Source organism: Haliotis rufescens, unplaced genomic scaffold, assembly GCF_023055435.1.
Source record: "Haliotis rufescens isolate VD_foot unplaced genomic scaffold, xgHalRufe1.0.p SCAF_6, whole genome shotgun sequence".
Taxonomy (NCBI): domain Eukaryota; kingdom Metazoa; phylum Mollusca; class Gastropoda; order Lepetellida; family Haliotidae; genus Haliotis; species Haliotis rufescens.
Genome location: NW_025964334.1, coordinates 42099734 through 42125978, shown reverse-complemented (window position 1 = coordinate 42125978; position 26245 = coordinate 42099734). Strand labels below are relative to the sequence as shown.

Genomic DNA, 26245 nt, shown 5'->3' with positions numbered 1-26245 from the left:
GGAGCACAGCTGCAATATCAACAAAGTTCTAGACGTTGGTCAGCAATAGAATCGACCCTTCATATCAACAATCTTGAATTCAAGGTGGTCATTCTAGTGATCTCTCATTGGGCAGAAGTACTTTGATCATCTCGTTTGATGATACAGTCTGAGAACACCTCAGTTGTCTGGTATATTAACAAGATGGGATCGACCTTGTCAGCTTCCCTTCTGATGATGGACTTGTATCGACTGATCAATTGGGCATCAACCTCTGAGCTTGACACATTCCAGGAATAACCAATGTCACAGCAGACTACCTATCCGGACCATCCTCAACAAAATGGCGTCTACACCCAAAGACCTTCGAGGGGATTTGCCACCTCTACCACCACCCAGAGGTCGACTTGTTGTGTCTCTCCAATTCCAGATCTAGAGGCATGGGAGTTCGTCACTCTGGCCATATTATGGGAGAATCACAACGCCTACGTGTTTCCACCAACAGCGCTTCTACCACAGGTAATCAAGAAGATCACATCAACAAAACAGTTACAACTGATTTTGATCGCACCTTACTGGCCTGTGCGCACCTGGTTGTAGACCTGGCAAGATGGAACTATCATCCACCTCCCTTGCGAAGAAACCGCCTCCATGGTCTAGATGTAGAGCGTCCGCCCAGAGAGCAGAAAGTCCAGGGTTCGATTCCCGGCTGCGTTATTCCCAAAAACATTAAAAGATGGTACTTGTTGTTACCCTGTCTCGCGCTCGGCATTTAGGGTTTAAAAGAAGGACTGTCTGGCTCAGAGTCAGTAAACTGTATTCATGTTAAACTGCGGCATGGTATCTCAGTGAGCTAGCACTATAAATCGGCATCAGTCCAGACTAGTACAAGCAGCCACACACATACACATGCATGCACGTCGCTATGTAAGTACAATAATCTTGGCCGCAACATTAAACCCAATTTCACCTCACCTCACCCTTGCAAAGGGATCTTCTTCAACCTCACTCCAGCCCACTACATCCATCGCTGGACACCCTTCATCTATGCGTCTGGCTCATTTAGAGAAGTCCTTAGTTGCTAAAGGTTTATTTATGGTGAGTAGCAAAGACCATCACAGAGGCCCATTGGGCCTCCACAAAAGCTATAATAAATGGAAAGCCTTCGAGGGATATTGCCGCTGTAGATTGATCAATAAACCTGAAGATTGATGTAGTCCAGATTTCCTCCACCCAAATGGAATTTGAACATAATATAACGACACCTGACTACAGCAGAGTATGAACCCTTGGTGAAAAAAGACTTTGAACAGATCACACTCAAGACAAGACTCCTTCTAGCCCTGGATACTGCTGCAAGGGTCAGCAAGATACACACCTTGGATGTAAACAGGATTCAATTCAAGAGGCACAACCAGGGAAAGGGCATTTTTGTCTGCGATGGGATTTCACTGCTAAGAAGCAACTCACTGGTCAACTCGACAGGCTATTCACCATCCCAGCTTTGGCTTCGATTCTACATCAGGATGATGGCAAGGACATACGTATCGCTATGTCCATTTCGAGCTGTACACATATGCTTGCAAGCATCATCGACCCTCGTAAAGATTAGGGATAGAATAGGTCTTCAGCAACCTATGCTTGCCACAAAAGGCGACGACACTTGGCGAATAATGGGATCGGGTGGTCAGGGTTGTTGACTTGATTGATGCATGTCATCGTAACCCAATTGCGTGAATCGATGCTCAAGATGTCAATCACTCTTTTGTCTGGTCCAGACTCGATTATTTACAGACCACCGTCATATAGCTGGAATATTGCCCACTGCGGCGTTAAACAACAAACAAAAGAAGAGAGTCACCCTTTTCAAAGCTCACTTGCCTTCTTGGTAGAAAGGAAAGCGCTAGGTTCCAAATGAAAAGAGGTGCCTTATCTACAGAGGAACTACATTAAATCAAAATACAGAAGGTTTATGTCATGTTGAAAACTTTGTTACTGTAAATTCAATCGTTATTCTTTCACTTTTTGATGAGATGTGGTTGCAAATCACAATCTTTAACTACTTTGTCAATTGTTCACATCGAACTGTTTACCATGACGTACAGAAGTTTACATCCGTGAACTTTTACACTAACAGCCCAAGGGGAGGAATTTCATATGTGATCAAATCATTTTCTGTTTCTTCTTTGAGAGGCATTTACAAGTTGGAACAGTAACCTGTTTCTGTGTACCTACTATCGAGAACAAAAAACAAGACATGGTTAAGATTTAGAGATTAAGGAATTGAAATACATTGAGTAGAAGTGACTGAGGATTAGTTGTTTTAAGATGTAATTTTGGCAAATAGATAACCTTAGGTAAGGCAAGATAATAATCAGGTTAAACTATATACAATTGTACAAAACCAGAGATTAGTAAATACAGTATGAAACAATACCTTTCTTCACATGAAAGTAAAAATATCTTTTTAGAATATAAATGTATTTAATTCGCCACCGCTAGATGTACATTTTCATCAATAATACATTAATGTGCAACTACAATAGGGCATATAAGGGACGGTTTTGCCAGGGTTGAAACACGTTTCATTTGACATTAGAAAGCCATGTTTCTAACATTTCTTATAAGACAGTATTTGTAAAACATTCAAGATTTGAAGATGGCATGTAAAAGGTTTGGTGATAACAACCTTATCTGCACTATATCTGTTGTAACAGTTACAACAGGCCTTTGTTACATGCGACTGGAGTGTGTATGCACTGAAGTTATATTTGTCTAAAACTCTACGGCTTAGCGCATGAAGGGCAGATAAGTATGTTCCTAAATCCGCCTATAATATAATATATAATAGTAAACATCTAGAATATTCTATATTAGCTCTGTAAGATATAGATTTACTTGTTCCTTGTTGATCCTAGTGACGCCACATTCAACTTCCTTCTTGTTCAGCACATATATTGTTAGGAATGTTGTGTTCTATGTGATTTTTAGTGCTGCTCTTTCCATGTTTTGGGCAGCTTTCTCTCAAATTAATGATGCTGTTTATTAAGTTTTGGTTCTGTCATTGTTTTCTGTTGCCAATCATTGTTTATTGTAGACGTATGAATTTTTTTCTTGATGCAGCCTGGTATTGATAGACAATTCTTGATAAGGGAACAGTTTGATGGTCACCGTAGTGAAAACAATATGTTGACATACAGTTGTCAAACTGCATCTTATATAAATAATCATGAAGATTTCTCTGAATATGCCCTTTTCTCTTTTACAACAGTTCAAGATGGTCAGGAAAAAGATCGACAATCGAATTCGAGTGATGTTAGAAAATGGTGTTGCCAACAAGCACAGATCATTGTTTGTCATTGTTGGTGATCATGGCCGAGATCAGGTGAGTAGGAAAGACAGAATTTATGGACATGTCATCATTGATGATTCATTTCCACAAAATAATAATTTCTAAACTGATTCTATCTTACATAATGCATCTCTCTGCCTTCTTTGATCCTGGTGTGGAAATGCCTCAGGACAAAGTTTCGAACCTCGAAAAAAACACAACACATCCCTATTCATCACCATGGTCATCACTTGTCCATCTGGGTCACGCACCAATCAATTCTGTGCAGCAGCTTACTTGACCACTTTGTATACCTTCCCAAACCAGTCTTTTCCTCATCACCAAGTTGCCGACAGTGGCCTTTAAGAATTGAAGATTCTTTGGGTGTGTTTTGCTTTGATTTACCTACGAACATTGGCCATCGTATTGTCAGTCACTATAGAGAAACGCCAACTTGTGCAAATGTACTTTTTCTTAATTTGATCCACACAATGTGTGTTGTGATCGCCATTGCCAATATCAGGACAATGATCGATGTCTGAGGAGGAATTTCGTGTTTATGTAGGCAGGTGTAACGAGTGTAAATCTGCGTCCAAAGACAGGGACGACGAATCATCGAGTGTAAAGAAACGTGTCAGGTTAAAAGCAGTGAGATCAGCCGTGGTTACTGCTACAGTGTCTGTTTCATCTATTGCTGGATCATTGTTGGAAGTTCTCCTTTAACAGGGCTTGATCTTCAATCGCCAGCAGTGGTTTATTCGCAGTGGTTAATTTTTTTTCACCCAATCTGATTCGCTGGCTGAGAGTGGAGAGTTGTGTCATCGCGTTTTGATTGGCTGGCTAAAAATAATTGAAGGCACTATTTTCGGATCGGGGATACCCGAGGTCGTCTAGTACAGGAAATCCCCAGCTGGCAAAACATTACTGTAGTGACGGTGTTTCCATCTCCGAAAGTTGGTGACCGAGAGAAAATTTGTGGGGGAAGAAGGGGTGTGATATGTGGAGATATATCAGAGAATTTTGGCTTCCCAATGTACAAGATTCAGTTGCAGAATGAGAAGACAGTAACCGAAGCGAGATACCGCATCGATATTATGGGACCAGGTGAGCAACTCCGGTACATTTATTACTGTGCGTTTTCAAGGCTAATAAGAAAGCTAATGAAACAGTTAATTAATTCATGTAAAAATACCGATGAAATAGTGAAACAAACCATATTGTAGGGCTGAAACGATATCCCGGGACACCGATGCATCGCGATTCACTCCATACGATACGGTGTGCGATTTGTGAGGTGCTGTATCTCGATTTTTCACGATACGTTTTTTCAAAGACGTATATATGTAAGTTTTGTTTTTTGTAATAAACTTTTATCACAGATACGTTTTAAATGTGTTTTAACTCTTTCAACGCCGTAGGCCGGTAAACCGGCCAAGAAGCATCGAGTCCCTAGGGTCCGTAGGCCGGTCAACCGGCCAAGCCATAGTCCCGTCAAAATGGTATATAGTTTTAAGAACCTACCTGTCATACCATTCATTTATTAAATCTATCACATCTCACAATGTCTGAAATACGTATTCTATTTCAATTTATCATTTTTTATCGATAGATTAAAAAGTTATTCCCAATTTCCCGCAATGTCATTGAAAATATAATTCTCGGACTCGACAACGGGTGCACATCGAACATGTCAAAGAGCAAAACAAAGACGTTTCAAGCAAATCTTTAAATATGTTATACAAAGTGATAAATAAAATTAATAAAAATATATCTAAAAGTGGTCAAACTTACAGCTAAGTTATTATTTCCATCTTTTCATGCGATCGCGTGTAATGTTAGTCAAATGACATCTCGGCTTTCGTCGCCTCGAATTCCCGGCTCGGACACGATGTTCAATGCCAAAATATATGCATGAAAAATGTTTGTCACAGCTTGTAACCTAAAATGATACATCCACGAAGCTCCATTTTTTTAATATAGATCGCGATTTCCTGCTTAAAACGTTCAGAATAACACGATTTAACCAAAATATTTCGTAAAAATCTGAAATTCATCGTACACGAGGATTTGTAATTTGATTGCCTGTCTCAAGTCACGTGCTCAAATTTGACCAATCATGAACCTTGTAGCAGATTTCGGCAAGAAAGCGTCGTTAGAAACAATTTGTTATCCAATGAAATCTGATGTTATAGCAACGAAAAGACTCCAGGCAATGTTACGGCTGTGTCTATTCGCACGATATCGTGTACATAAGGAGTACATATTCCACAATGTACACGATATCGTGTAAATAACAGACAATTTCTCCCAATATGCACGATATCGTGTAAATAACAGACAATTTCTCGTAATATGCACGATATCGTGTAAATAACAGACAATTTCTCACAATATGCACGACATCGTGTAAATAACAGACAATTTCTCACAATATGCACGACATCGTGTAAATAACAGACAATTTCTCACAATATGCACGACATCGTGTAAATAACAGAACTTTAACACGATATATCGTGTAAATAATGAAACATTTACCATAATATGCACGAAATCGTGGGAATAACAGCACACGATACTCACACGTTATGTTATCACGGGTTATATTATTTGATCTATCAGCAGCGATTACGAACATTATATATCATATGATATAAGGTCAAACCAAGCATTCCAATACTTGTATATCTGTAGTTTTCGTCTCTTATGTGATTTCAGTGCCAACGTCTGTTCATTATGACAAATTCATTAACTGTAACCTCCAGCAAAAGTTCATTAACATTATTCTAGTTAAATGCCAACAATTACATTTATTTGCAAAATACCAAAAAAAGTGTCTGTCAAAGCATAAGTTTTGGAACAAGGTTTTAAGATATTAATCCTGCAACCGATATGGGAAAACGCAGGATTCCCTTCCAAATGTTAGGTTAAGTAAGATTTCAAGTTTGACATATGATACACAGTCACACATATTCAATGCATTTATAGTTATATTTCATATGTAGATACATACATGTATATCAAATCCAAGAATCGCTTACATTAGTTTGATTGTTTGAAGTATTTAGTTTCAGAGTTAACTCCCTGATCTTTTCAGTATAAATAGCCACAGCCTTAACAATATAAACGCGGAAAATAGATGCTTGCTTCAGATTGCTTGCTCTTTTACAGAAAGTTCGTAGATTTTGTTTTACCAGAAGGTTCGTAGTATTTTAAGAGGGGAAATTATGTTTTGATTTTAATTGGTTCAACAGAACTAAACTATAAATATTCTGATTCGTTAAACTAGTATCTCATTTGGTAAAGTTTGTTTACTCCAAATATTTATGATCTCTATATTCACAACATGTCTTTACGACTACAAAACTTTTAGCTAACTGTGATACCTGGTTTATCTACCTCAGCAAACCTTTATATCTTCACAGATGTTTAGAGAAGAAATTACAATTTTAAACGATGTCCGCACTATAGTGTAGAGTTAACATTTTGGGGAGTAATGTACAATGTAGCGTAGCGCAACTGAGACCGGGACCCAGGTTTGTGTGTAGGAAATTAATAGACCAATCAGCGTTCGCGTCTCACGGCGGAGAAGGGAGTTTTCCAGTCGTGTATATAGCACGGCAATGGTCCACTATTTGCATGATATCGTGTATATAGACGGTCCGCAATGTTACGAGCGTGAAGATGAACAAACAAGCTTTCTTCGACAAACGTGTTATTCATACGAAGCTTTCGAAAACGGAGGTATCTCTTCATGTTACTGAGCGGACAGCCGCTGTTATCCGGAAATGGGTGAAAACAGATACTATTCATAATTGTTTTTAAAATAATTTTTCAATGACGTAAATAATGAAAATAAATAAGAAATGATAAGTAGATCTTTTGAAATCTCATATTTGCCCCAAATCGTCAAATTTTCGCTTCTTTGGTCCTTAATTTGGACGTTATGAATGTGTTAGCTCACATTTTTATAATTTTCAACGAACTTAATTAAGTTGTCAATACATAATTTAAATAATGTGATAAACATAACTTTCATATTTATAAACACTAGGATTAGACCTTTCAAATGTTGTATAACATGGCTGTTGCTATAATTGTTTTTAATTGTTTTTTGCCTTTATACATGAAAATGGCAAATCATTAGTTAGTGGACACTGGTACATTTAGTATTTACTCCTACCATCTAGTCACAACTCGCAAATATGTAGGACTGTTACTTTTGTGTTTGCTAGCCATTACATGGAAATGGCAGATGATTTATTAAGTTAAATTACTCATTACAGTATATATTTTATGACTCATGAACATTCATTCACTTTCATTTAATTTTTCATTTTAACAAACTAAGTTTAATTCATTTATCTCTTGTCTTCTCTTGTCACTATGTGTATCATAGCGTATCGAGATACGTATCGAATCGTGATGTAAGTATCGAGATACGTATCATATCGTGACTTAGGTGTATCGTTGCAGCCCTACCATATTGTTTGGTATTCTTTTTGAAAATAACTATCAACCACATAAGAAATGTAAACTAGTGGCTCAGTTACGAGTAGGCGTGTTTGGATATTTCAACGATTTGGCTATGCAATGCATGTGCATAATTGCCTATTTTGTATTTCTCCGTCATGGAGAATTTACTTGTGCCTCGTCGTTTGATCCAGATGTACATCTAACAGTGAGCGATGTGCAATTTTAACAGACACATCCTTACCTTAAAAGCTTCCAAACAGATCCCTTCAGAAAGGGTGTGCAACTAGCGTTGTTAGCTACATCTAAGACTGTGTGTCCTTACATGACCCTTATGACATGGCTTCAAGTTAGGAAGTCGAACAGAGCAAGACCCGGTGATCCTCTTTCGTGGAATCAACTCTAGAGCTGTTACTAGAACTGTCTTCTTGTCCCGGCTGAACATTGCTCTCACCAGGGCAGGCTTAGAATCCAGTGCTTATTCTGGACATTCATTCCACATTGGTGAAGCAACTACAGCTGTTATGTGTTGTGACTTACATTATTCTGCTTCTAATGCCTCAACCCACATGACTGAACTGTTATTCCTATCGGTGCAACTAACACTCATCAGTGCTTCCTGACACTGTTCAATCTTGTTCTGTGACATTACCTGGATAATATAACTCATTGGATTCAGTTTTTAATTCTCATATGTATATATTTAACATTATCATCTTATATCACTCATTTTATACTTTCTTATCACTTTGGGGGCTCTCGGGTATCACCCTTTCTACATATTTTCATTTTATCTTTTTAGATCTACCTGCAGGGTTCTAAATCATTTTCATATAAATTTCAAATTTACTTATGCAACCCGCAGGGCTGCCTTTCTATACTACTTACCCGCAGCGTAAGTTACCTATCCAACACCGAGTCAGCCACCGAATCTTACGCCAAGTATTGTATATAATAAACATTTGATCGTACTCCATTTTTTTTTTTGTCACTGCACAAACAATATTGTTTACATTAATTTAAGGAAAGTTGTCTGTGAACTAATCAGCAGATTGCATTAACTCAATATTATTTACAGCAACCATGATCAGATTACCACTGTTGACACCTTGGAACGAACATTACCAGGCACAACAACATTGTATGATCATTACTATGTTGTAATTTGGTTGAAAATGAAATGTGAAATGACGTTGATTCAACATAAAAAGTCAGATGTTTCAATCTTATGTTCACATCAATGTTTATTCCACATTGGACATCAGTAATCATGACATCAAACAGATAGTCTCTTCCTCATCAAGTCTTCCTCATCAAGGAATCTTAAGATATGTTTGCTGAAACTCTCATGCATAATCTGTGTTGTAATGGAAGATAGATAAGCAGCTCCAAAGTTCCTGCTATGACAATGCTAAAAAAACATGTTTTAGTCTGTTTTCAGTCGTACAAATGGGTATCTCTCATACCCTCACGTCTAGTCGCACATTTAAAAGGAAGCCAGAAGCTGGAATGTAAACATTAAACTTGTTTCCATCCGGTTGCGCACGCACCTACCTATGACATGCCACAAATCTCTCAGCACGCCTCTGAGCTGGTCGCTCGAGAAAGTCTTTAGCGGTAGACTACTAGTTTTTATTCTACTAGTACTTATCGTTTGTCTACTGTTGTTGTTCTAATAAATATGTCTTACCTGTAGACTCCTGGAATGTAATCCTTGGTAATCCATTGTTTGTGTTCAACACATGTTTCACTGTTTGTCTTGATTATACACGTGGCAACATGTCTGGCATTTGTGCCTCGTGTCAAGAAAACTGTCTAAAGTAGACCCTCACAAGTATTGTCCTTCCTGCATCATTAAGGACAGGTTTTCAACATGTTCGTGGGATAAACGTTGTAAAGAATGTGAGCACTTGTCTTCTATAAACTTTAACTTGTATCTTCGTGCGTTGGCGAAGTGGGTTGCTGACCAGTGCTACAAGCAGAGAAGGTCATCGGGTGGATCCTTGGACTCTGCACCCTCCACATCCAGCCCTGGGGGTGGCGAGTCAGCCACACCCAAGAAATCAGTTGATAAAGACCTACCTCAGTCAACTTCTGCTTCCGACAAGACACGTGACCATTCGCCTGCTGATACTTCCCGCACGACTGATCTTCGTCAATTGGTTGATTGAGAGCGTCACTCAGCCACCCCCCTTATTGGGTCGTGACGAGGACCATGAGGGGATTACGGTCCCCAGTCGGTCCGTCTCTCGTCCTACCAACGACGATAGGGACGTCGTGGGGGTCGACAGTGAACACAGATCCCTCTCTAGAAGTCGTTCCCGTTCCCGGACGATAACTACGATGGGGATCGTAGTACTTCTACAGTAAGAGATCATAGCCCTCGTCCCCACGGGGAGGTGGGACGCTCTCAAGGGAGTTTTTGGGAGATCAGCGTCGTAGAGATAATTTCCGATCGACACCCTCATCTCATTTTCATATCGACCCGGCTTTGATAGCCCAGATCACGGCGGCGGTACTCGCATCGACGGCGTCGACCAAGAAGGATTTGATTACTCCATGGACCATGGACCAGTACACCAGTTCCTTCATCTACGCCTACACAATCGACGTCGATGATGGATTGTGACGACAGCCCTCCAAGGCGTGCTGGCATTAAGGTCTGAGACACTGCTGTTCGTCACCAGCTTCAACCGCTTGCTATGCTGTCGACAGCGATCGAGGCCCTCTCAGTGTACTTTGAGGAGAAAGACCCCCAGGACGAGGACGAAAGGACGGTGCCATCGTTCCTCACCTGTATGCAACGGTGGATCTCGGACGTCCTCGCCCAGTCCCGATATGTATCGGGCCAGATTACTACGGCACGTCGTCATGGTTACATCGACTGCACTGAACTACCTGATCGACATGGCAGGACACTCTTACAGGCCCCGTGGTCATTGCAACAGTTGTTTGACAGTCGTACCAACGAAGTTCTGGACAAGTACTACAAGGAAGCCGAGCGTGACATCATCATTTAGGCTTCACAGAACCTGTCCAGACGGCCACCGGTTTCGAACGCAGGGTCGCCTCCTACCTAGACGACGGGCTCCAAGCTCACCAGTTCACAGAAGCCCTTTAAGGAGAGTTAGCGACCACCCTGAGTCTACTACGGTACCTCGGGTGGATTGTCAACCTTCAAAAGTCGGACTTGGTACCAACACGGCACATCGGGATATGCTTCCAGACGGGAGTCAATCTGGTCAAGGTACCTCAAGACCGTTGGGAGAAGATTGTCAGCAGCGTTCCGAGACTTCTACATGCCCCGGCGTCGGTGCACATGTGGCAGGAAGTCCTCAGTCCGTTGACATAGGCCGAAGACCTGTCTCGCGAAGGTCGTCTTCAACTTCGTCCGCTGCAGAGATTGCTGTAACCCACCTGGAGTTTCCCAACCTCCAGCGCAGCTACGTTGTCAACTGGAGTGCTGGCTCCAGCCATCGAACGTTTGCGAAGGCGTCTTTATGAGCGAGCCTCCGTTCATACTACACCTATTCGTAGACGCCTCGTTGGATGGCTGGGGAGCGCACTTCGGGGACGACCAAGCAGCCGGGCTGTGGTCGCCAGAAGAAAAGGTCCTCCACATAGACTGCCTCGAGATGGAAGCAGTGATTCGGGCGGTCGAGTTCTGGAAACTTCGACTCCGTCCGAAACGGCTGATGATACAGTCGGACAACTCCACAGTTGTCCACTGCATCAACAAACAGGGAACGACTCGGTCGGCGGCCCTTCTGGGACCGCCTCTGTGGCCTAGTGGTAGAGCGTCCGCCCGGAAAGCGAAAGGTCCGTTGTTGTTGTTACCCTGTCTCGTGCTCGGCATTAAGGGGCAAAAACAAGGACTGGCCCTATCGAGACCATTGAGGCTGTCTCCCACGGAGTGGATGATCCATCCGACAGTCTTTCATCTTCTGACAGATCGACTCTGGATGCCCCAAGTAGACCTCTTCGCAACCCGGTACAACAACTGCCTCCCTCGATTCGTGTCGCCGGTTCCAGACCCATGGGCATGGGACCACGACGCTGTAGCGATATCGTGGGAGGGTCTAGATGCTTACGCGTTTCCGCCAACGGTGCTGTTACCATCGATACTGGAGAAAGTTCGTCAAACGGCCAACCTTCGTCTGTCTTTGGTCGCACCTTATTGGGTGGCCAGAACGTGGTTCCCGGAACTTCTTCAGATCATCGATCAGCCACCGTTCCTGTTGCCAGATCGAGACGACCTCCTTCTTCATCCTCACAACGACGACTTGCATCCAGGGATAAAGAACTTCCAGCTTCACGCCTGGGTTTGCTTAAGACCTCGTTAATGAAGAAAGGATATTCGGCTAAAGCAGCAGTGCTTGTCTCATCGGCACATTGAGTTACGACTCGTAAGCTGTACGATGACAAGTGGACCACTTTCTCCATTTTCGCCAGGTCTCATGGCTTCAACCTGGCGGTAGCAACCCCACCACAGGTGGCGGAGTTCCTAGTCTATCTCTGGTCATCTCACGCCGAAGACCCAGGTGCTATTCCCGACATAGGTACAATGTGTGAAGCCCATTTCTGGTGTCCCCCGCCGTGATATTGCTGGAATATTGCTAAAAGCGGCATAAAACCATACTCACTCACTCCCTCACTCCGGTCATCTCGGCGTCTGAAAGGGTTGACGATCTCGGCTTATCTGGCAGCTTTGGCTTCATTTGTGCCATCTCCTACGGGTGACAAGCTCACTGAAGTACCGGAGTTGCAGAAGACTCTCTGGGCCTTCATGGTTGAAGATCAGTCACGTAAATTCCGACCGCCGGCCTGGGACCTCCATGTCGTTCTGTGCAACCTATCTAGTCAGACTTACGAGCCTCTAGATCAGGTCGCTTTCGACTTAGTGTCTCAGAAAACAGCTTTCCTTCTCCCGCTGGCTACGGCAGAGAGAGTATCGGAAATACATGCCATTGACGTCGGTCGGATTACGTTCGATCAGCTTAATCATGGCAACGTCCATCTTGGTCTTAGATGGGATTTTTTAGCGAAAAATCAACTTCCTGGCCAAGATTCGAGAATGTTCCACATTCCTTCCTTGTCTGCCATTATGGGCCCTCATGATCACGCTGATCTCACCCTGTGCCCAGTTCGTGCAATTCGTATTTACCTGCAGCGATCTGAACAGCGACGACAACAATTTCGACGGCTGTTCATACCGCTCTCAACCAATGCAAAGAAAGAGATTACATGTAATACTCTCTCCTTTTGGTTGAGAGCGGCCTTCCAAGAGCTTACGAGGCGCAAGGACTCGCACCTCCCACCTCCTCTCATCCGCACGAATTTCGAGCCATAGCTTCAACATTAGCACTCTCCAGCGTAATTGTTCGCTCCAAGCTATTATGGACGGCTGCTTTTGGAGATCTACTTCAGTGTTTGCTTCGCATTATCTCAGAGATATCTCAACAGAAGATGTTGAAGGACTGAAACAGTTTTGTCCACTCGTGGTGGCACAACAGATCTCCCAGAAAAGACAGTGAATTCGTGCTTTATTCACTTTGGACTTTTTGCTCGACACTTCGTGCCAGATAACAGGTTACAATAAAAACTGTTGGTGAATGTACGCATTCTTATCGTTTTTGTTGCGTGCAGTACTTCGGCTTTTTTATTATGGTAATTCGTGCTTTATTCACTTTGGACTTTTTGCTCGACACTTCTTGCCAGATAACAGGTTACAATAAAAACTGTTGGTGAATGTACGCAATCTTATGGTTTTTGTTGCGTGCAGTACTTCGGCTTTTTTATTATGGTCATTCTGTGTATGCATCATCTTCCCATACTTTATAGTACTGCTCGTATTTTTTAGTTACCTTGTATACTGCGAGTTACTCTGTAACTAAATTATGCGCCGACCTCACTTTGATCGCAGTTCAACTGACGTGTGCAGAGTCCTGTCGTATCGATAATTAGTTGCGTGTCAAAGAGCATTAACCATGCTATTTTTAGTTACCTTGTCTACGGCGAGTTGTTCTGTAACTAAATTATACGCTGACCACACTTCGATCGCAATTCAACTGATGTGTGCAGTTGTCCTGTCGCATTGATAGTTACTTGTGGGTCGAAGAGCATTAACTTGGTGCTCAATGTATATTGAGGGAGTTTATAATGATAACTTAAAACTGCTATGTCGTTATTTTCTCATATTTTCCAAGTTCAATGTAGCATACAATATATCTTTATGTATTAATTCCAACAGCGTTTGGTATTGGCACGTCATTAATTATATTCTATGGTTTCATTATTAGGTTAACATAAAGTCAACATTAATAGCCAGAAGACAAGCGTCTTGCAGTTTATTACCAGAAAGTGTAACACTAACCACCCGGTTATGTTTTAATATTATTATAAGAATCTACAATAAGACAAATGTCCGTAATACATACATGTCTCATGCGTGATGCTATTTAAAGTAACAGGATAAGGCAATTTCCCAGCATGCCAAAGTATGAGCATGCGCAACAACGATTAAAGGTCAGCCATCTTGTGCAGGTTCCATAAACAATGACAAGCGATTTTTGATTCCGTACGTACGAGCCAATAGTAGGAATCAAGTGTGCCAGTTTCCCTCAGGCGTACAGCAGTATGGCTCCTAAACCTCGTAAGAAGCGAACGTCAAGCAGGATATCCAGGCAGGATACCGTGCACAGTGAAGCAGCAAGTATGTGCGAGGTTCCGGACTGTCTAAAGTAGACCCTCACAAGTATTGTCCTTCCTGCATCATTAAGGACAGGTTTTGAACATGTTCGTGGGATAAACGTTGTAAAGAATGTGAGCACTTGTCTTCTATAAACTTTAACTTGTATCTTCGTGCGTTGGCGAAGTGGGTTGCTGACCAGTGCTACAAGCAGAGAAGGTCATCGGGTGGATCCTTGGACTCTGCACCCTCCACATCCAGCCCTGGGGGTGGCGAGTCAGCCACACCCAAGAAATCAGTTGATAAAGACCTACCTCAGTCAACTTCTGCTTCCGACAAGACACGTGACCATTCGCCTGCTGATACTTCCCGCACGACTGATCTTCGTCAATTGGTTGATTGAGAGCGTCACTCAGCCACCCCCCTTATTGGGTCGTGACGAGGACCATGAGGGGATTACGGTCCCCAGTCGGTCCGTCTCTCGTCCTACCAACGACGATAGGGACGTCGTGGGGGTCGACAGTGAACACAGATCCCTCTCTAGAAGTCTTTCCCGTTCCCGGACGATAACTACGATGGGGATCGTAGTACTTCTACAGTAAGAGATCATAGCCCTCGTCCCCAAGGGGAGGTGGGACGCTCTCAAGGGAGTTTTTGGGAGATCAGCGTCGTAGAGATAATTTCCGATCGACACCCTCATCTCATTTTCATATCGACCCGGCTTTGATAGCCCAGATCACGGCGGCGGTACTCGCATCGACGGCGTCGACCAAGAAGGATTTGATTACTCCATGGACCATGGACCAGTACACCAGTTCCTTCATCTACGCCTACACAATCGACGTCGATGATGGATTGTGACGACAGCCCTCCAAGGCGTGCTGGCATTAAGGTCTGAGACACTGCTGTTCGTCACCAGCTTCAACCGCTTGCTATGCTGTCGACAGCGATCGAGGCCCTCTCAGTGTACTTTGAGGAGAAAGACCCCCAGGACGAGGACGAAAGGACGGTGCCATCGTTCCTCACCTGTATGCAACGGTGGATCTCGGACGTCCTCGCCCAGTCCCGATATGTATCGGGCCAGATTACTACGGCACGTCGTCATGGTTACATCGACTGCACTGAACTACCTGATCGACATGGCAGGACACTCTTACAGGCCCCGTGGTCATTGCAACAGTTGTTTGACAGTCGTACCAACGAAGTTCTGGACAAGTACTACAAGGAAGCCGAGCGTGACATCATCATTTAGGCTTCACAGAACCTGTCCAGACGGCCACCGGTTTCGAACGCAGGGTCGCCTCCTACCTAGACGACGGGCTCCAAGCTCACCAGTTCACAGAAGCCCTTTAAGGAGAGTTAGCGACCACCCTGAGTCTACTACGGTACCTCGGGTGGATTGTCAACCTTCAAAAGTCGGACTTGGTACCAACACGGCACATCGGGATATGCTTCCAGACGGGAGTCAATCTGGTCAAGGTACCTCAAGACCGTTGGGAGAAGATTGTCAGCAGCGTTCCGAGACTTCTACATGCCCCGGCGTCGGTGCACATGTGGCAGGAAGTCCTCAGTCCGTTGACATAGGCCGAAGACCTGTCTCGCGAAGGTCGTCTTCAACTTCGTCCGCTGCAGAGATTGCTGTAACCCACCTGGAGTTTCCCAACCTCCAGCGCAGCTACGTTGTCAACTGGAGTGCTGGCTCCAGCCATCGAACGTTTGCGAAGGCGTCTTTATGAGCGAGCCTCCGTTCATACTACACCTATTCGTAGACGCCTCGTTGGATGGCTGGGGAGCGCACTTCGGGGACGACCAAGCAGCCGGGCTGTGGTCGCCAGAAGAAAAGGTCCTCCACATAGACTGCCTCGAGATGGAAGCAGTGATTCGGGCGGTCGAGTTCTGGAAACTTCGACTCCGTCCGAAACGGCTGATGATACAGTCGGACAACTCCACAGTTGTCCACTGCATCAACAAACAGGGAACGACTCGGTCGGCGGCCCTTCTGGGACCGCCTCTGTGGCCTAGTGGTAGAGCGTCCGCCCGGAAAGCGAAAGGTCCGTTGTTGTTGTTACCCTGTCTCGTGCTCGGCATTAAGGGGCAAAAACAAGGACTGGCCCTATCGAGACCATTGAGGCTGTCTCCCACGTAGTGGATGATCCATCCGACAGTCTTTCATCTTCTGACAGATCGACTCTGGATGCCCCAAGTAGACCTCTTCGCAACCCGGTACAACAACTGCCTCCCTCGATTCGTGTCGCCGGTTCCAGACCCATGGGCATGGGACCACGACGCTGTAGCGATATCGTGGGAGGGTCTAGATGCTTACGCGTTTCCGCCAACGGTGCTGTTACCATCGATACTGGAGAAAGTTCGTCAAACGGCCAACCTTCGTCTGTCTTTGGTCGCACCTTATTGGGTGGCCAGAACGTGGTTCCCGGAACTTCTTCAGATCATCGATCAGCCACCGTTCCTGTTGCCAGATCGAGACGACCTCCTTCTTCATCCTCACAACGACGACTTGCATCCAGGGATAAAGAACTTCCAGCTTCACGCCTGGGTTTGCTTAAGACCTCGTTAATGAAGAAAGGATATTCGGCTAAAGCAGCAGTGCTTGTCTCATCGGCACATTGAGTTACGACTCGTAAGCTGTACGATGACAAGTGGACCACTTTCTCCATTTTCGCCAGGTCTCATGGCTTCAACCTGGCGGTAGCAACCCCACCACAGGTGGCGGAGTTCCTAGTCTATCTCTGGTCATCTCACGCCGAAGACCCAGGTTCTATTCCCGACATAGGTACAATGTGTGAAGCCCATTTCTGGGGTCCCCCGCCGTGATATTGCTGGAATATTGCTAAAAGCGGCATAAAACCATACTCACTCACTCCCTCACTCCGGTCATCTCGGCGTCTGAAAGGGTTGACGATCTCGGCTTATCTGGCAGCTTTGGCTTCATTTGTGCCATCTCCTACGGGCGACAAGCTCACTGAAGTACCGGAGTTGCAGAAGACTCTCTGGGCCTTCATGGTTGAAGATCAGTCACGTAAATTCTGACCGCCGGCCTGGGACCTCCATGTCGTTCTGTGCAACCTATCTAGTCAGACTTACGAGCCTCTAGATCAGGTCGCTTTCGACTTAGTGTCTCAGAAAACAGCTTTCCTTCTCCCGCTGGCTACGGCAGAGAGAGTATCGGAAATACATGCCATTGACGTCGGTCGGATTACGTTCGATCAGCTTAATCATGGCAACGTCCATCTTGGTCTTAGATGGGATTTTTTAGCGAAAAATCAACTTCCTGGCCAGATTCGAGAATGTTCCACATTCCTTCCTTGTCTGCCATTATGGGCCCTCATGATCACGCTGATCTCACCCTGTGCCCAGTTCGTGCAATTCGTATTTACCTGCAGCGATCTGAACAGCGACGACAACAATTTCGACGGCTGTTCATACCGCTCTCAACCAATGCAAAGAAAGAGATTACATGTAATACTCTCTCCTTTTGGTTGAGAGCGGCCTTCCAAGAGCTTACGAGGCGCAAGGACTCGCACCTCCCACCTCCTCTCATCCGCACGAATTTCGAGCCATAGCTTCAACATTAGCACTCTCCAGCGTAATTGTTCGCTCCAAGCTATTATGGACGGCTGCTTTTGGAGATCTACTTCAGTGTTTGCTTCGCATTATCTCAGAGATATCTCAACAGAAGATGTTGAAGGACTGAAACAGTTTTGTCCACTCGTGGTGGCACAACAGATCTCCCAGAAAAGACAGTGAATTCGTGCTTTATTCACTTTGGACTTTTTGCTCGACACTTCGTGCCAGATAACAGGTTACAATAAAAACTGTTGGTGAATGTACGCATTCTTATCGTTTTTGTTGCGTGCAGTACTTCGGCTTTTTTATTATGGTAATTCGTACTTTATTCACTTTGGACTTTTTGCTCGACACTTCTTGCCAGATAACAGGTTACAATAAAAACTGTTGGTGAATGTACGCATTCTTATCGTTTTTGTTGCGTGCAGTACTTCGGCTTTTTTATTATGGTAATTCGTGCTTTATTCACTTTGGACTTTTTGCTCGACACTTCTTGCCAGATAACAGGTTACAATAAAAACTGTTGGTGAATGTACGCAATCTTATGGTTTTTGTTGCGTGCAGTACTTCGGCTTTTTTATTATGGTCATTCTGTGTATGCATCATCTTCCCATACTTTATAGTACTGCTCGTATTTTTTAGTTACCTTGTATACTGCGAGTTACTCTGTAACTAAATTATGCGCCGACCTCACTTTGATCGCAGTTCAACTGACGTGTGCAGAGTCCTGTCGTATCGATAATTAGTTGCGTGTCAAAGAGCATTAACCATGCTATTTTTAGTTACCTTGTCTACGGCGAGTTGTTCTGTAACTAAATTATACGCTGACCACACTTCGATCGCAATTCAACTGATGTGTGCAGTTGTCCTGTCGCATTGATAGTTACTTGTGGGTCGAAGAGCATTAACTTGGTGCTCAATGTATATTGAGGGAGTTTATAATGATAACTTAAAACTGCTATGTCGTTATTTTCTCATATTTTCCAAGTTCAATGTAGCATACAATATATCTTTATGTATTAATTCCAACAGCGTTTGGTATTGGCACGTCATTAATTATATTCTATGGTTTCATTATTAGGTTAACATAAAGTCAACATTAATAGCCAGAAGACAAGCGTCTTGCAGTTTATTACCAGAAAGTGTAACACTAACCACCCGGTTATGTTTTAATATTATTATAAGAATCTACAATAAGACAAATGTCCGTAATACATACATGTCTCATGCGTGATGCTATTTAAAGTAACAGGATAAGGCAATTTCCCAGCATGCCAAAGTATGAGCATGCGCAACAACGATTAAAGGTCAGCCATCTTGTGCAGGTTCCATAAACAATGACAAGCGATTTTTGATTCCGTACGTACGAGCCAATAGTAGGAATCAAGTGTGCCAGTTTCCCTCAGGCGTACAGCAGTATGGCTCCTAAACCTCGTAAGAAGCGAACGTCAAGCAGGATATCCAGGCAGGATACCGTGCACAGTGAAGCAGCAAGTATGTGCGAGGTTCCGGACGTTTCGCTTACAACAAACATGGCTGCACCCGATGTTGGGGTGCCTCGGCGACGATACAGTACAGCGATCCCTCTCAGTGCAGTAGACAGTTGTCCGTATGAGGTGTTTCCACGGAATTGGACTACGGGACGTATCTGTGTCTACATCGAGGAAGTATTGGATATTAAGCCTCCCGTGGGGTTGACACGTGCTCAATACCAAACCTTTTACACAGAAAACCTCCCAGACCGTAACAAAAGGATGGACAGACGAAGGTAAGCATCGTCGGAACGGGTCGTCAGCCAGAGCCACAGCGGCAGTTCATGAGGATACGGTGCCCCCTAATTCGACTGAAATAGAGGCACAGTGACACAACAATCGCCCAGCTTGTGGGCACCGTGAACAAGTTACAGCGTACTGTGGCCACGCTGAGCACTCAAATGGATGCCAGGAATCAGCCTGCTACGGTGCCACACAATTCACATTTGCAGACCACTTTTGCTGGGCCGGGTCAACCACACGACAATCCGGCACCTCTACATGCGATGTCACAGCCGTTCAGTTTATTTACCGCCATACGGGAATCCACCAGTGAGCCTCAGGCTCAGCACTTACCAGACGTAGATCTTGTTTCTCCCTCTCTCCGGAAGAGCATTCAGGAAGGTAAGGATGTGAACCTTGCTTTACTACTCATTCCGGATGAAATAATGTCCAATGCTAGAACCATTCAGGTAGATAACGTGAATATGCAACTCAAAAGTCCTCATGACTCCAGATTGCAGTTGCCCTTGACATTTGACATGTTCAACACAGCTTTTGGGAAGTATAAAGCCATCATGTGTTAACGCTGGCCACAGAGACGAGCCGAACTTGACGAGTATCAGCGCCTTATAGTTGATATGCACAACCAATATCAGAATCAACTCTTTTACCAGTACCACAAACGTTTCTCGGCTAAAGCGGCAGCTTATCTTGAGCAACATAACTGTAAACTACCATGGGGAGAGATTGATGATGCCATCTATAGAGCCGTGTTTACAGGACGCAGAATCACTGCTTGCCAGTTGTGCAAGGACATTGGTCATTCGATGCAGTTTTATTCCATGGTTGATGCCAAGTCCATGCATCACCAACCAGGAGAGACTCTTAACCATACTCCCACAACTAGGGACAGAAAATTCAACACAGAACGCAGGGGCAGTGATCGCCGGGGAAGGGAAGTTCTCATACACAAAGGTATCCCATTGTGCCACAACTTTAATGCTGAGAAATGTGTTCACGGAAATTGTAGATTTAGACATTTGTGTTCTGTATGTCGAAAGCCACACCCTGCTTTTGAATGTTGGCATAACACAGGAGAGACTCAATTCCCAGCAGGCAAGTCGACACCTGTCCAGAACTCTTCTTCTGCCAAAAAGCACCGACAGAAACTACAGGCAACCCCATCTCCTGTTGACGTGGATAAACTGTCTCAACGGTTGTCTGATCACCCAGACCGTGCCTTTGTTCAGTCGTTGCAGCACGGTTTTAAATTTGGTTTTGACACAGGTTGGGATGTCCACCTACTCACACTACTGTCTGCAAGAATCTGTTATCTGCTCGAAACAATCCTGAAACAGTAGCCACCATTATTCAAGATGAACTATACAAAGGCTATTTGATATGTCCATTTACGCAATCTCCTTTCCCTCACCACAGGGTTAATCCAATCGGCATTGTGGAAGGGAAATATTCCAAAAAGAAGCGATTGATTGTTGACCTCTTGGCCCCACATGATGATGTGGAAAACCCAAGTTTGAACTCATTAATTGATAAAGAACAATTCTCCATCAACTATGTGAAAGTGGACGACGCTATCCAACTTAACAAAGTCATGGGACAACATGCTTACCTATGTAAGGTGGACATAACAGATGCATTCAAAATGCTTCCAATTCACCTTCTTTATGGAACTTACATGGCATATCATGGGATCATCAGCTTTGTTATTACTCGCTTGGTCTTCGGATGCCGGTCAAGTCCAAAACTGTTTGATGGCCTGTCTGCAGCAGTGTGTTGGATTGCCAGTCATGTGTATGACATTGACAATATATTGCATCTTTTGGATGATTTTTTGACTGTGGATAAGGATTTGGAACAAAGCATCAGCACCATGAACAAACTAGAATGCCTATTCTCGGAACTGAATATCCCCCTGTCCCCCCATAAAACGGTCGGACCGGTCACATGTTTGGACTATCTGGGGATTAATTTGGACACTGATAGAATGGAAGCGCGTCTACCCACTGAGAAAGTTGCAAGAATCGTCTCCATCATGGCAACTATTCAAGGTGCCAAGAAAGTCACAAAGCAACTACTGCTCAGCATTATTGGTCATCTAAATTTTGCTATGCGGATCATTCCAGCGGGTAGGGCATTCATCAGTTACCTCCTACAACTGGCCCACTCTGTGAAACACCTACGCCATCGGGTCACTTTGAACAAACAATGTCGTCTAGATTTTGATATGTGGAGAACATTCTTACGCGATTGGAATTGCCGGTCGTGTTTCATGGAAGACCTAATCGCAGCCCCTCAATTGGACCTGTACACAGATGCTGCTGCATCTGTTGGTTTTGGAGCTTACTTCCAGGGTAAATGGTTTGCTGCTCCATGGCCGGTTGACTTACTGCAAGCTACCACAGAGGACATGTCCATTGCCTTACTCGAACGTTTCATTGTTGACAATCTTTGCAAATGTCGTTCTAAATCTCCATTCATCATGTGTCTGATAAGGAAATTTGTATTAACAGGTGCCAATTTAATTTTGTATTCAGTCCCCGACATATACCTGGAAGAGTTAACCATATTGGTGATGCATTATCTCGCTTCCAGATGACCAAGTTCCGTCAACTTGCTCCCACTGCCGAACCTGCACCAGAAACATGTCTACATCTGTGTCAGCTCACCTTACCGCCAGTCCAGACTTAGATGATTTGTGGTCGCAAGCTGTGTCAAAAGCCACGAGGGCTGTATACAGAGCAGGGGTTCAAGCCTTTTTAACCTTCATGGCTATGTGCGGGTTTGTGTGGCAGCCCTTCGTGTTACCTCCATTGTCGGAAGATTCATTGTTATTGTTTGTAGCCCACTGCCATCATCGACTACATTTACGTTATACGACCATCAAGAGTTATCTGTGTGGAGTGAGATTCACTTATCTGAGGCATAATGTGCCGAATCAATGGTGTTCTGGGAATCTGCTACGAGTAGAAACAATCATGAAAGCTATTAAGAGAGAACAAGGTGTTAACCCAAGTGTGCGACTACCAATTACTGTTGACATTTTAGAGCAGATTTGGATTACCCTGGAGAAAGGACTATTTTCACCGTTCACAGACTTATTGATGAGGACTGTGTGTTCAGTCGCCTTTTTTGGGCTTTCTACATTGTGGAGAATTTACGTGTGACCATTTTGATGCGAAATTTCATTTGTCTCTCAGCTGTCGTGTTTAGACCAGATTGTACATTGTTTGATTTGACACTTAAATCGTCTAAGACAGACCCTTTTCGCAGGGGTATAAGATGGTCATCCATGCAGTTCCAACATCTTATTGTCCGGTCCGTTGTCTACAGGAATTTATTCATCATAGGAGGGCCATGGGAGCTGCTCAGCATGATCCTTTGTTTGTTAATGAGCAGAATATTCCCCTTACCAGGCCTTTCTTTATTCAAAAATTAAAACAAACCTTGTCTATGGCAGGATATGACCAAGAGAAATACAACGGTCACTCATTTCGTATTGGTGCTGCTACCTCCGCTTCTACGGCTAATACTCCAGACCATCTGATCAAGACTCTAGGCAGGTGGTCATCAGATTGTTATGTTCGATATATGAGGATGCCCAAATCATCCATAGCGCAGGCTCACTAGGGGTAACTACTTGTCCTAGTTGTATATTTAATGCCTTTGGGGATTCTCCACTAGTGGTCAATTCTTTACTTTGATTTGGGGTGTATTTACCCCTGCAGTCATTAGGATGGGATGCATTGGATGCCTGTTGTCAAAACACAGGTCAGGCTTGACCTCCATGGTATTTAGCATCCAATGCTTTCTATCTGTAGTGTAGAATGATAGATGTGTAGTTAATTGTCGAAACCTTTGTATTCTATGTATCACTCTCGACAATTGATCCCAACAGCTTGGGCCTGACCGATGCTCAGTCAGATAAACTTAAGTCAGGTACATGTAGTTGATTCTCCTGGGTTTATACCCAATGCTTGGGAAGGTTGTCAGTTGTGCAAGGCGATTCGATCCCTAGCTGGGCATGACTGATGCTCAGTCATGTACATGTACCAATAGCTTTCTAGTCACATGTTTGCAGTGAGAATCCCCATACGCCAAACTTTGTTAGGTATGTGTTATATTGAATGTGTCTCAGGTATTAAATCATTTTTGCAACTTTTGTGTTGAATTGTCATTATAAACATGCTGTTTGCGAGTTGCTCTGTAACTAAATTATACGCCGACCACACTTCGATCGCAATTCAACTGACGTGTGCAGTTGTCCTGTCGCATCGATAGTTACTTGTGTGTCGAAGAGCATTAACCATGCAGTGCGTTCTACTAAACAACTTGTCTCGTCCGGGCATCTGGTCAGATGTTCTATTGTCACTACAGGGGTGAGGAACTTGGTACATTCGACGTGAAAGAGGTCACTTCCTGATTACTTTCCCGACCCTCCTTCCAGTGTTCTGTCGAATTCTACCATTTGTACGACTGAAAACAGACTAAAACATGGGTTTTTCAGATTAAAAACGATGTTTTATTGGTCTGTTTTCACTCGTACGTTCCCACCCAGCCATCCCCACAGGGAAGTAATCCAGTCCAGTCCTGCTTGATGGCTTATTCTTCGAGATTTGTGACATGTCACAGGGAGGTGCGTGCGCAACCGGACGGAAACAAGTTTAATGTTTACATTTCAGCTTCTGGCTTCCTTTTAAACGTGCGACTAGACGTGAGGGTATGAGAGATACCCATTTGTACGACTGAAAACAGACCAATAAAACATTGTTTTTAATCTGAAAAACCCATTTCTCTAACACGTATTTTCCCCAAGTAAATTTTGCTAATGTCAGAAGTTTTTAAATCATGAAAACAGAATGATATTCTTGACAATAGTGAGAGTGAAACACAACAATTGAAATAAATAAGCACAAAATACATGCTGTTAGCTGCATTCTCTTTGATCTCTATCCATGAAACAGCAGGTAAGTAAAGACTCCCTCTCTTGGCAGGTTACTTCCTGATAGTAAACCCAAGAATAAAATAAAAAAGCCAAATGTCTTATCACAATAAGGTTTTATATTATCTATTTTTTTCAAAACTATGTGCACATTGTTCACAAATGTTTCAACACAATTAATACTTGCAAAGCTGCACTTGATAATGCGAAACATTTCACCTTTTCTTAGCATTATATATTACTTTCAGCATTGAAGGCAAGATTGAAGCTAGCAAAAGAGTCTATGTGTCTGATCCATCTTTTGTGTTGCACTGCCATTACAATCTTGGAACAACATACTTTACAATCAGAGAATATCTCTGGGAAGTTGGGTTTGCCTTTATGCATCTTCCCGAAGCAAAGGTGTTAATTGAGTGTAAAAGTCCAATTTCCACCCTTGCCATGCTAGGCTGGAAATTCTGGGTTCAATCATAGTACCCAAAGTGGCTGTTACGAGTTATGTCTCTTCTTTGCCCCTTCTATTGACCAATCAGATTCCACCTCTCATATCACTTGCATTTACTTCAAACAAAATGGCGCTTCCCAGTCAAAACGATCTGATCGATAATCAAAATCTTTTATTGTGATAAAATGGGTCTTACACTTGCATAGCCCATAGCCATGGTACACAACATGGAGTCTCTGCTAGGAAATGTAGACAAATTCTTTCCACTTGAGAGAGATAAATGGATACCACTGATTAGTTTGGATAAGAGGTATTTCCGAACTGGCCTATCCATGGGCCTTTCAATTCATTCCAACAATTATAAAACAAAGCAGGTATAGGGGTGGTCTCAAAAACAAGACCGAAAATGAACAATATTAGACAGCTTTGATACAGGGTGAATAGCCGTAGAGTGCAAAGCTTTATCATGTTTATAAGGTTTAGAAGGTACCCCTGACTTGAAGTAGAATTTGAGAGGAAATTAAAGACACGATAAATGTTTCCTGGACTACATTAATTATTGCTCTTCTTGAGACGGGATTTCGTTATACTGCACATGGAGTAGTATAGGTAATGGGGGGTCTGCCGCACCCCCACTGGAGCCAGATTTATATACCTTTTCTGCTACTACAGATGGAATTTTTTATGCAAAAATGATGACGCGATTTAACGATTGTCATAAGACTAAACTAAATTGTAATGAAAATATTCTCTATTATTTTTACTAATACGTATACCACTATTTTTAACAAAGTGATATTCAACATTTTTACTAAGTTCTTCGTTCATTTTACTAGGAGACCAGACTATATACTCTTCTTGGTAATTGGAAAGAAACAATTGATGACCGTTTTTGGTTGGTTTGTCATCATTGATATAATATATACCTTGTGGTAATTCTCTCCATTTGATAATTTTGTCCCTGAGTATAAATGCTTCGATAGCTTTTTCGAGTTCTTCCTTTGTTGGTTTGTAGTTCTCCATTATTATA

The 26245-nt window shown here is 43.3% G+C and overlaps 1 protein-coding gene across 2 annotated transcripts in view; it reads left to right on the top strand.

The window, feature by feature from the left end:
* The window catches only part of LOC124110745 (RNA cytidine acetyltransferase-like), a 312648-nt gene that overhangs the window by 25402 nt on the left and 261001 nt on the right, over window positions 1–26245 (top strand). For both annotated transcript variants that reach the window (XM_048385668.1, XM_048385669.1), the window contains one exon: window positions 3251–3364. In XM_048385668.1, coding sequence (XP_048241625.1) covers window positions 3257–3364 — 108 coding nt within the window. In that variant the 5' untranslated portion in view covers window positions 3251–3256. The remainder of the gene's footprint in view (window positions 1–3250; window positions 3365–26245) is intronic.